Source organism: Corythoichthys intestinalis, chromosome 14 (assembly GCF_030265065.1).
Source record: "Corythoichthys intestinalis isolate RoL2023-P3 chromosome 14, ASM3026506v1, whole genome shotgun sequence".
NCBI classification, from domain to species: domain Eukaryota; kingdom Metazoa; phylum Chordata; class Actinopteri; order Syngnathiformes; family Syngnathidae; genus Corythoichthys; species Corythoichthys intestinalis.
Genome location: NC_080408.1, coordinates 5,114,333 through 5,126,385, shown reverse-complemented (window position 1 = coordinate 5,126,385; position 12,053 = coordinate 5,114,333). Strand labels below are relative to the sequence as shown.

The window sequence follows — 12,053 nt, the reverse complement described above, 5'->3', positions numbered from 1 at the left end:
ATGCCCCAAAATCAACAGGAAGTGACCCAACATAGGCAGGAAGTGACCCGGAAATGTCCCAAAATCAACAGGTGATCTTGTGGAAAAGTACAATAGGAGCATGCAACTATTAGATAAGGTATTATGTATTTTTATTTATTATATGGGGCTTTGCTTTAGCAAAGGCACAGATAGTAAAATTATATATATATATTTTTTTTTTGAATGGCATTTCTTCGGCACACCGCACAGCCTGAACCGCTTGACCGATCGGCACCGTTTGAATATCGAAACGACCGAAATTTTTGCGTGACGCATGGACTTTTTTGAACGACCCCGAAAAATTTTCCCTTCGCCCGTCAGCGCAGATTTTTCAGAAACAAAAAAAAATTCAAAATCTATCTAGTCGTACAAATTGTGACCAAATTTCGATGCCATTGACGACCATGGATGTCCAAATTTCCCATTCATTTCCAATGACATTTACTTTGGTTAATGCCATTGAAGGCCATGGATGTCCAAATTTGCCATTCATTTCTAATGACATTTACTTTGGTTAATGCTATTGACGGCCATGTATGTCGAATCTATTGATGCCAATGTACTTGGATTCCATTAATGCATATGTAAGTCGATGCCATTGACGGCCATGGACGTCCAAATTTCCCATTCATTTTCAATGGCAAAAAGTAAAAAACAATATCCCTAGAATCAACAGAAAATGACCAGATATCAACAGGACGTATGCCCCAGAGTCCCCGATTCCATTGACGCATATGTAAGTTGATGCCATTGATGTCCGAATTTCCCATTCATTTCCAATAGAATTTACATTGCATCGATGCCATTGACGGCCATGTATGTCAATTCTGTTAATGTCGATGTACTTGGATTCCTATTACGCATATGTAAGTGTAAAAGAATTTATTCATGCTTATAAAACAAATATTAACTGCTGTGAAACTATATTCTTGCATGTGAGACTAGATTCTGTGGACTCTGATCTTCACTCCCTTTCGTGCCAGCTACAGCTAGGTTCCCAAGGTCGTAACTTACGATGTTTTTCTGTGGAATATTCCCAAATTGAGCTGTAATAAGTTTCACTTCTGTTTCACAGTAAGCATCCAGTTTTGAGAAACAACACCAAATAAGGAGAAGCAGTTAGAGCTGACTCACTCTGAACTAACCAATTATCGCGCACCACACACTCACTGTTCTGACCATGTGACTTTGTAAAATAAAAAGGCAGCGCACGGTGTTGACAGGTGGGAAGACCTTTGCGACGCTAGACTAGGCATCTGCCGAACCTCGTGTGCATGTTAAACCTTGAGACTCGAGTGGTTTCTGACTGCAAATGGTTTCATCTCCGATAAGGTGGGAGGTTTCTCTTGCTATGACTGTCATTTTAATAGAATACTCTGGGTGTTTTATCTCCTGACAGTAAGTCGATGCCATGGACGTTCAAATTCCCCATTCATTTCTAATGGCAAAAAAACCTGTGTCCCCAATTATTGTCCCTAAATCAACCTGGGCGGGGCTAAGCTCTATCCCCCCACAGCAAAGCTCCATAGTAATTTCTCCATAAATTGCAGTTTCTAGTTTTAATGGTTGTTGTTGTTTTTTACATTTTAGATGTGTAGTTATACATTGATAATGTATGTTATGGTTTTTATGACTTGAACGTTTTAGCAATAACTGGTTCAGTACTGTAATTTCCTTGTACATGTTACAATGACAGTTAAGATTCTATTCTATTCTACATTGCCACATTGCCTGCCATTGAGCTGCTCATGTCTCACAAAAAGATTGGAGGTCAGCTCAAGAGCAAGGAAGACATGAGATATGGATGACAACCAAAGCTCAGACTCTTCCTGAAAAGACCACAGGGCACCAAAAGTGGACTTTCTACAACGCACATAAAAAAGTGACAAATAGAACCTTCCATCCATGCTCATAAATCCTTGAAATTTCGTTTAATGTTATGAAAGGCGGATGTGAATCTAAAAACATGCAGGGGATATATTATATACGCATGTATTGTTTCATAAAACAGATGAAATCAGGCTTTAAAAGCAACATAATACAAATCTATTGTGCGATTTCGCAACAGGAACTCTAATTATCATGACAAACATGAAAAGAAAACCACTTGCTGTGCTTGCGCCAGGATAGGAGCTAACAAAAAAATGCAAATCAGTGATAAAATAAAACGCCATCCTATAGTAACCCCAAAAGACTGCCAAAGAACTCAATTCCTTCTGTTGTGACTCAACGCCAAGTTGTCACGACTCACGCAAAAGTTCAGCAAGAAACCAAAAGACTTTCCTACTCTCAATTACTCTTTTGTAAGAAAAACGTGTCTTTCACGTTCTATAATCAAGACGTTCATTTCTGATTATAACACAATGTACCACGATACATCACCATTTCGATATATATCCTCACACCCCTATTCTAATCTATTCTGCAGTTTTGTCATTATTTAAGAACGAATTGTCAGTTTGCTTTGGAGAACTGCAGCCACTCCCCAGACATGACACGAGCGCTTAATCCTCGACTCAGACCCGCGGTCATGACGCAAAGCGGCAAGGCTGCTGGTGTGGTAAACAGAAAGGATAAAAGTGTCGTCGCGTGCCAACTTCTTCAATTACTTTCAGACTGAAGAGACAATTTTTGTTTGGGTTTCTGTCACTAGGTCAAAATGTAACATATAATCCTGTAAATTGACACGACAGCGAACCCACGTATAATCACGGCTTCGCCTTAGAATCACATTAGTGCAGATTTCATGTCAGTTTATAATAGATAGTGTACCTTTTGATTAATTGCACTTTTGTCAGTCTGTAATAGTGACTTTTGATTAATTGCAAATTTGTTATATTTTTGTGATGTTAGAGCACAAATTAATCGCAAAAATATATACACACACACACACACATATATATATACTCTATATAGATATGTTATACATATTATATACATATATGTTATATATACACTAGAGATGTCCCGATCCGATATCTGGATCGGATCGGACGCCGATATGGGCAAAAAAATGCGTATCGGTATCAGATCGGCCGACACGGGAAAATTCCGATCCAGACTTCCGATCCAGTTTTTTCTGAAAGTCCGGGCCCGGTTTTCCAGCGCACCGACTTATATAATCCATTCCAGTTTTTGCTTGGTTCCCCTCAAATCCGGTCCGCATTTTACGGCACACCTTCAACAAACTATATTACCGTCATTACCAAGAGACTTCATCGGTAAAAATGTCAGCCGTGTGGGATTATTTCACTTTAAAGAACGACAAAGACGAAGAGGCAGAGTGCAACATATGCCACAATAAAGTCAAGCGTGGTGGTAAAGCTGTAAGAAGTTTTAATACAACCAACCTAATCAAGCATTTATTGAAATACCACCACAAACAATATAAGGAATATGTGAAGAGAAGAAAACTGAAGACAAAAAGAAAGATCCTACGCAACGAACACTGGCAGAAACTTTTGCTATGCGTGGCAAACTGCCATTGAGTCCCAAAACCCAGGGAATAACAAGAGTCATTGCCGAAGGAATCATTCTGGATGACGAGCCATTATCTCTCGTGAGTAAAGTGGGATTTAGACGCATCAGGCAGACTTTTTTCAAAAAATATATATTCATATATATTTATACTAAAACGATGTATGGATGTTAAATAAAAAATTTTGGATAAAACAGAAGGCACTGTGCATGCCTGCGCACGGGAGCGCAGTGGCCCCGTTCTCTTAATCTTCCCCTCCGCGAGCATCCTGGTATTTCTTTTTCGATATGAGGCAACTACAGGAGTGAAAAACAAACTAAAGACAGAGGAATTGAAAAGCAAACAACTGCATTGGGAAGAGGATAAATAACTTTAAACTTTAATACATGCTCAGAGAGGCCGGTATCGGTATCGGCCAGTATCGGTATCGGATCGGAAGTGCAAAACAATATCGGTATCGGATCGGAAGTTCAAAAACCTGGATCGGGACATCCCTAATATACACATATACGTCATATATACACATATACACATGTAAACATATATATACATATATACATGTACGTTATATGTGAATATATATATAGAGACATATATAAACATTTTATACTGATAACGTATGTATGAGTGTATATATATTATATATATATATACACACACAGTGGGAAGAACATAATATGACTGCCAATGGGAAAACCCATTGGTAGTGTATCAAATACTTGTTCTCCCCACTGTATATTAGGGCTGTCAAATGATTAAAATTTTTAATCGAGTTAATTACAGCTTGAAAATTAATCGTAATTAATCGCAATTCAAACCATCTACAAAATATGCCATATTTTTCTGTAAATTATTGTTAGAATGAAAAGATAAGACACAAGACGGATATATACATTCAACATATGGTACATAAGGACTGTATTTCTTTATTATAACAATAAATCAACAAGATGGCATTAACATTATTAACATTCTCTTAAAGCGAAGACTTGTAGTTCTTAAAAGATAAATGTTAGTACAAGTTATAGAAATTTTATATTAAAACCCTCGCCATTGTTGATGTCAATAATTACACCATGCTCACTCATGGTGTAACCCATAAAATCACATGAACCCAAGCGCCAGCAGAGGGTGCCAAACACCAAAAAACAAGTAACAAGCGGACATTACACTGTACTGTCATTTTAATCTGTTTGAGCGGGGCATGTGTGTTAATTGCGTCAAATATTTTAACGTGATTAATTAAAGAAATTAATTACCGCCCGTTAACGCGCTATTTTTGACAGCCCTAATATAAACATTTTATACTGATAACGTATATATGTATATATGTGTGTCTATGTTATTTTATATATATATATATATATATATATATATATATATATATATATATACATAATATACATATATACATATATGTTTTACATACCTATACAGTATATGTGTGTTATACATGGATATATATACACATATACAGTGTATAACAAAAGTGCGTATACCCCTCGCATTTCTGCAGATATTTAAGTATATGTTTTAATGGGACAACACTGACAAAATGACACTTTGACACAATGAAAAGTAGTCTGTGTGCAGCTTATATAATAGAGTTAATTTATTTCCCCCTAAAAATTACTCAAAATATAGCCATTACAATTCAAACCCCTGGCAACAAAAGTGAGTCCACCCCTTAGAAACAACATCCCTAAGTGTCCAAATGGAGTACTGCTTGCTATTTTCTCTCCAAAATGTCATGCGACTCGTTGGTGTTACTAGGTCAAGGTGTGCATAGGGAGCAGGTGTGTTCAAATTTGTAGTCCAGCTCTCACACTCTCTCATACTGGTCACTGAAAGTTCCAAAATGGCATCACATGGCAAAGAACTCTCTGAGGATCTCAAAAGACGTATCGTTGCGCTACATGAAGATGGCCAAGTCTACAAGAAGATTGCCGACACCCTGAAACTGAGCTGCAGCACAGTGGCTAAGATCATCCAGCGTTTTAAAAGAGCAGGGTCCACTCAGAACAGTTTCTACAATCAACTCATTGGCTGCCATTGACAGCAATAGCATTTAAATATTGGTTCATTCAAAATGGATTGGACCTCTATCTCCATCAATGGTGCATGATCATTCAATCTGTTGCCATCAATGATAATAAACTATAAAGCTGCTAAGTGTCTCACACTTTATCATCAGCTTAAACTTATCCCAAGTAGATATAAGGTTCCAAATACACTTTGTCACAATCCATTCTCCTTAAAAGGTGCAGCAGCATGAAATTGAACATAAAACTCGGCCTCGCACGGGAGGGAGGACAAAGAGTTTGATTCTGCTAGCGCATCATCAGAACCACAAATCTTTGACATTTCGTTTAACTCGAGACGTCACTTAGAGGACAGGTCGCCCGGGCACGCCGCCCGGACTCCAGCCGGGATATTAAAAAAAAAGGCAAATGTGAATTAGATAATAGAGTAGATGAAATGATGAATAACTGGAGCGCAATGTTACTTTGAAACATGAGACGCTTGTTCTGATAAGAAAGCTGGAAAATACAGAAGAAGGCACAACTTGGTAGCGGCACGCTCGTAAACTGCAGAGTTACACGCCGTCCCTTTTAAAAGTTAACAGCGTCTCCCTCAACCGTAAGATCGAGCAGCTGTCGGACTTTGCGGTCTTCCCAGTTTGCCATCTTTGATCGTGTCTTTACAGAAAAACAAGCTATTTTCAGCCTTTTTGCTGTAAGTTTATGGCAGCGAATGAATGAATACTTTCTCGGGATTTAATAATGGACATGTTAGATTTAGCAGAACACTTTGACGCAGGAAATTCGGACCCTGAACGCGCAAAACACAGTGGTTTATGGCGAAAGAGAGCTCACGCAGAACCTCAGCTCAACTCAAACCCCGCCCACCCAGTTTGATGAGCCAATAACAGATAAAATTATTTCAAGTGGTACAAGGGGAACCAGAGAGCAAGAATGAAATCAATAAAAAAATAAATAATGTTGAAATCAATAAAAATTAAAAATAATAAATACATGTTAAAATTAATAAATATACTGTATGTTAAAATAGGTAAATGTTGAAATATTGGAATAAATAAATAAATGTTGAATTAAATAAAAATTGTAATTAAAAAAATTGAAATATATAAATAAAAATTGAAATATATGAATAAAAAATGAAATATCATTCGAAATTATATTGAAATTAAAAAATGTTGAAAAAATATAAAAATTGAAATAAATAAAAATGGAAATAAATGTAGAAATAAAAAAAATCGAAATAAAGTAATATTGAAATAAATAAATGTTGAAATAATTTTGGGGGGGAAATGAAATAAATGAATAAATGATGATATTAATACATTAATGTTGAAATAAATAAAAATACAATTGGAATAAACAAATAGATAAATGTTGAAATAAATACATAAATAATGGAAATATATAAATAAAAATTGAAATATATGAATAAAAAATGAAATATCAATCGAAATTAATATTGAAATTAAAAATGTTGAAAAAAATAACAATGGAAATAAATCTAGAAATTAAAAAAAAAATCAAAATAAATAAATCAATTTGGAAAGAATAATGAAATATATAAATAAATGATGATATAAATACATTAATGTTGAAATAAATAAAAAATACAATTCGAATAAACAAATAAATGTTGAAATAAATACATAAATAATGGAAATAAATGTTGAAATAATTAAACAAAAATTGAAGTAAATATAAATTGAAATACATAAAAATGGAACTATATAAAAAAATTGAAGTAAATATAAATTGAAATACATAAAAATGGAACTATATAAATATAAATCGAAATGAATAAATAAATATTGAAATAATTACTGAAATTAAAAAATGAAATAAAAATTGAAATAAATAAAAATGGAAATACATGCTGACATAAATAATGAAAAAAAAACAAAAAATGGAAATAAATGTAGAAATAATTAAAAATCTCAATAAATGTTGAAATAAATACAATTGGAACAAACAAAAAAATGTTGGAAAAAAAATGGATATAAATGTTGAAATAAATAAAATTTGAAAGAAATAAGCATTTCAATAAACATAAATTGAAATAAATAAAAATCAAAATAAATAAAGAAATATTGAAATTGAAGCATTTAAATGACACTTTTTTTTTCTTTTTGTGTATTTATTTAATTTTAACTGCGGAAAACGAGGGACCACTGTATACCGTAAAATTTGAAAAAGCTTTGAAAAAGGCAATATTGCAGGTGTACAATGACTACAATTCCTGAAAGAGATGATTCATTTCAGCTGCTGCTCACACATCACCAAGACACATTGTGCCCTTGCTTCACTCTCTATTGTCCAAGTCCTTATCGCTTCTCGCGGGTTTCCTGCCAGAAAAACTGGCCTGATTGAATTCCCTGACAAAACAAGACAGCCGTGTTTCGCCACCAATAATTCAATTTGCCATCAGGTAACAACTCCATTTTGTTTAAAGAGCACTGCTACTAAGTGCACCGCACACCCAGACACTCGCACACAGGCTCACCGGTGTCACACAACACCCTGCCGCTGAACTCATTCACTGCCTTTAGGGCTGCAGCTATCGATCGTTTTAGTAGTCGATTAATCGATGAACTTGTTAGTTCAAATAATCGAGTAATCGGATAAGGAACATGAAAAATTAAAATACCTGAGCTGAGCCTCAAACGTAGAAAAAAAAAAAAAAAGAGGTTCTATATACAACAAAAGACTAATTGGCTAACTTACATAGCAAAAGTCCGCTAGCTTAAATGCTATAAAATGCTAACGTTTTTTTTTTGTTTTTCTTACAATGCTCTTAACAAAAGGTTCAAACTCATATTCCCACAAAAAAACGTCTAAATATATCTATAAACAAAATTACGAATGCATTAAAAAACATTAGCTCAAACAAACTTAGCTTATGTTGGTCTTAACAGGGAACAGTTGGATTCAGCCCTGTGAAATGAGGCCGACCAGAGGGCAGTGTATCCACGCTACTCAATAAAACTAAATGCAAACACTTTCAAAATAAACCAATACAATGCGACTTTAATTAAATAAATTAGTTAAATTAATTAAACGAATACTCGAAGCAATAAAATTTAATTTGGTTATTTTTTTGTAATCGAATACTTGAGTTAATTGATTAATCATTGCAGCACTAACTGCCTTTGATGGCAATTAAGTCACATTAAAAAAAAATATATTGTAGTTTACTTCACGATTAATTGTAAATTGGTGACATTTTTTTTAAACGCCAAATTTGCGATTAATTGCAAATTTCACATTTTTCACCGGTGACATTTTTAATATTTAATTCGCGATTAATCACAAAATGGTGACATTTTTAATAGTTAATTCGCGATTAATCACAAAATGGTGACATTTTTTTCGCACCTAACTTGCGGATACTTGCAAATTAGTCACGTTTTTAATAGTTAACTCGCGACTAATCGCAAATTGATGACATTTTTTTAACAGCTAAGTTGCGATTACTTGCAAATTAGTCGTTTTTACTAGTTAACTCTCGAGTAATCGCAAAGGTTGACATGTTTTAACAGCTAACTTGCGATTATTTGAAAATGAGACATTTTAATAGATAACTTGTGATTAATAGCAAATTGGTTGACTTTTTAACAGCTAGCTTGCAACTAATTTTTAATTAGTCACATTTTTAATAGTTAACTCGCGATTAATAGCAAATTGGTGACATTTTTTTAACTGCTAACTTGCGATTACTTGCAAATTAGTCACATTTTAATACTTAACTCGTGATTAATCGCAAATTGGTAACTTTTTTTTACAACTAACTTGCGATTAATTGAAAAAGACATTTTTAATAGATAACTTGTGATTAATCGCAAATCGGATGACATATTTTAACAATCTGCAATCAATAGCTAATTAGTCACGTTGTTAATAGTTAACACACGATTATTTACAAATTGGTGACTTTTTTAACAGCTACCTTGCGATTACTTGCAAATTAGTCACATTATTAATAGTTAACACTCAACTAGTTGCAAATTGTTGACATTTTTTAAAAGCTAACTTGCGATTAATTGCTGATTAGTCATGTTTTTAAGTTAACTCATGATAATTTACAAATTGGTGACTTTTTTATCAGCTATCTTGTGATGAATTGCAAATTAGTCACATTTTTAACAGTTGACGCTCGCTTAGTCGCAAATAGGTTGACATTTTTTTTACCGCTAACTTGCGATTACTTCTGAATTAGTCATATTTTTAATACTTAACTCGCAATTAATTGCAAATCTGTCACAAGTTAGCTCACACTCAATTGAAAATTAGCCACATTTTTAATAATTGGCTCATGGTTAACCTCAAATTAGTCGTATTTTTAACAGTAAATTAGTCACTCTTAATAATTAGCTTGCTACCATTTAAAAAAAAACAACATAAAAAAACCTTTTTAAAAATTTCAATGACTATGTACTTTACAAAGGAGATCACCTATTTACTTTTGTAACTTGAACCTTTAACTTATTGGCTGCCATTGACGTCGATAGACGTCTAACCCATTTCGACCGCGAGCGTCAAGATCATTCACTTCCAGCTCTGACCCACTCACTGGATGTGCAAACAGGAAATGTCTCCACGGCAACAGCACAGCATGTTCTCTGTCACCTCCGCCGTAGACACGATCCAATTTTGCGTGGCCTCCTCTTCCTGCGGCGCGAGCGCTCACAAGTGAGAAATAAAGAGTAGGAAGCGCTCCAGACAACGGACGACGTCACCGACGGCCTCGTTACGTTCGAGATCGCTTCGCCGCGGGTGGCGGTGCGAGATCACAGAGTCTTCTGGAATTAAACTGCTAATTGAACTGTGCAGAATCAATTGGATGGCTTCATTCAGTACAGAGGGAAAATGGAGGCCAACCTTTAAAAAGAAGGAAATCTGTGACAGGACACAAAGAAGCGTGCATTGGGAATGCAAATTGAAAAGTTGATTGGAAGCTTCTCAGAAAGATAGAGGCAGATGAAAACTTGTCATTGGACTGATTTAGTTTTCAAATGTGTTCGTGCACCGTTTAGCTGCGGTAATACACGGGAGCTTGTATTTTCCACACAAAAACCCCAACACACACTGTTGGTGAAATAGAACGCTGTCTTTGTAGTAGCTTAGTAGTACGTAAACTATCCAGCATGCATGTGAACTGCCATTGCGCACGACTTGTTTGGGGAAAACGCGCGAGCATGACAAATTTGGACCAAAAAGGCTTTTTTTGGACGGGGAAAAACTAAAAAAGATCCTTAGCACCCTCTACTGGGAGTGATTTCCAGCGCCCCTGGCGGCGTTAACTCATTGGCTGCCATTGAAGGTGATAGAAGTCCAATCAGGTGGCGGTTTTGGATCTACATTTGTTTATCACTTGCAGATGTCCAACTGATTGGAACTGGGAGGGCGGCAGGTGGATGGGACATGTAGCACAGTCAATGGCAGGCAATGTGTTAATATATTGTTTTTTTTTTTCTTTTTTCTTTTTTGCTTCTCTATAGTTTTCCACATTTGTTTTTTGTTTTTTTCTTTTCCTTTAAAATGGGAAACAGGCAATGTTCTTTTCTTGCTATTTTTTTTTCAGTGCAGTTTTTTCTTGTTTTTTTCCCTACCCTTTTTTTTTTTTTGTGCGGTTTTTCATGTTTTTCTTGCAGTTTTGATTCCCCCCCCCCGTTTAGTTTGTCTTTTTTTTTTCTCTCTTTTTTTTTGTCAATTGGTCTAACTAGCTATAATTTTTTTGGGCCGTTTAAATTTTTTTCAGTGGTAGTTTCACTCCCTGCCCCCCCCCCCCCCGAGCTTGCACGTTTTATTTAATTACATTTTTTTTCTCGTTTTTTGCATATTTTTCTTGTTGTTTTGATTTTGTTTTTCTCCGTTAATGTTTTTTATTTATTTATTTATTTTTATTTATTTATTTATTTTCATTTTTTTTTTGCATTTAAATTGGTATAACTAGCTATGATTTGTTTTTTGGGGGGGACAGTTTTTCTTTTTTACCAGGGCAGTTTCACGTTTTTTTCTTTAATTTATTTTAATTGTGGTTTTTTTTCCTAGCTTGCACATTTTATTTATTTTTTTATGTGTTTTTTGCATATTTTTCTTGTCTTTTTTTTCTCCGTTGGCATTTTTTTTGCATTTAAATTGGCATAAGTAGCTATGATTTTTTTGGGGGGGGGGGCGTTTTTCTTTTTTTTCCAGGGCAGTTTTCAATTTTTTTTTCTTTTTAAAATTTTTTTAAATTGTGTTTTTTTTCACGGTATGTTCATTTTATTTTTAAAAAATTGGGGGCGGGGTTGTTTTCATATTTTTCTTGCCACTTTGATTTTTAAAAAAAAAAATTCTCCTTTAACGTTTGTTTTTTCTCTTTGTCTTTTGTTCATTTTTTTTTTTATTCAATTGCGACAACTGTCTAGGATTTTTTTTTGTTGTTGCCGTTTTTCAGGTTTTCCATTTTTGCATTATTCGCAATTTTTCTTTTTTGTGTGTCTGCAGTTTTTCATGTTTTTTTCAATTTTATT

At 34.5% G+C, this 12,053-nt stretch overlaps 1 protein-coding gene across 5 annotated transcripts in view; it reads right to left on the bottom strand.

Annotated features, from left to right (window-relative positions):
• The window catches only part of LOC130929511 (SPRY domain-containing SOCS box protein 4-like), a 166,091-nt gene that overhangs the window by 36,595 nt on the left and 117,443 nt on the right, over window positions 1-12,053 (bottom strand). The window contains exon 3 of one of the 5 annotated variants that reach the window (XM_057856684.1): window positions 7,684-10,416. The exons of the other annotated variants lie outside the window; for them this stretch is intronic. Coding sequence (XP_057712667.1) covers window positions 10,385-10,416 — 32 coding nt within the window. The 3' untranslated portion in view covers window positions 7,684-10,384. Of the gene's footprint in view, window positions 1-7,683; window positions 10,417-12,053 lie in introns of those variants that run through there. 5 annotated transcript variants of the gene reach the window in all.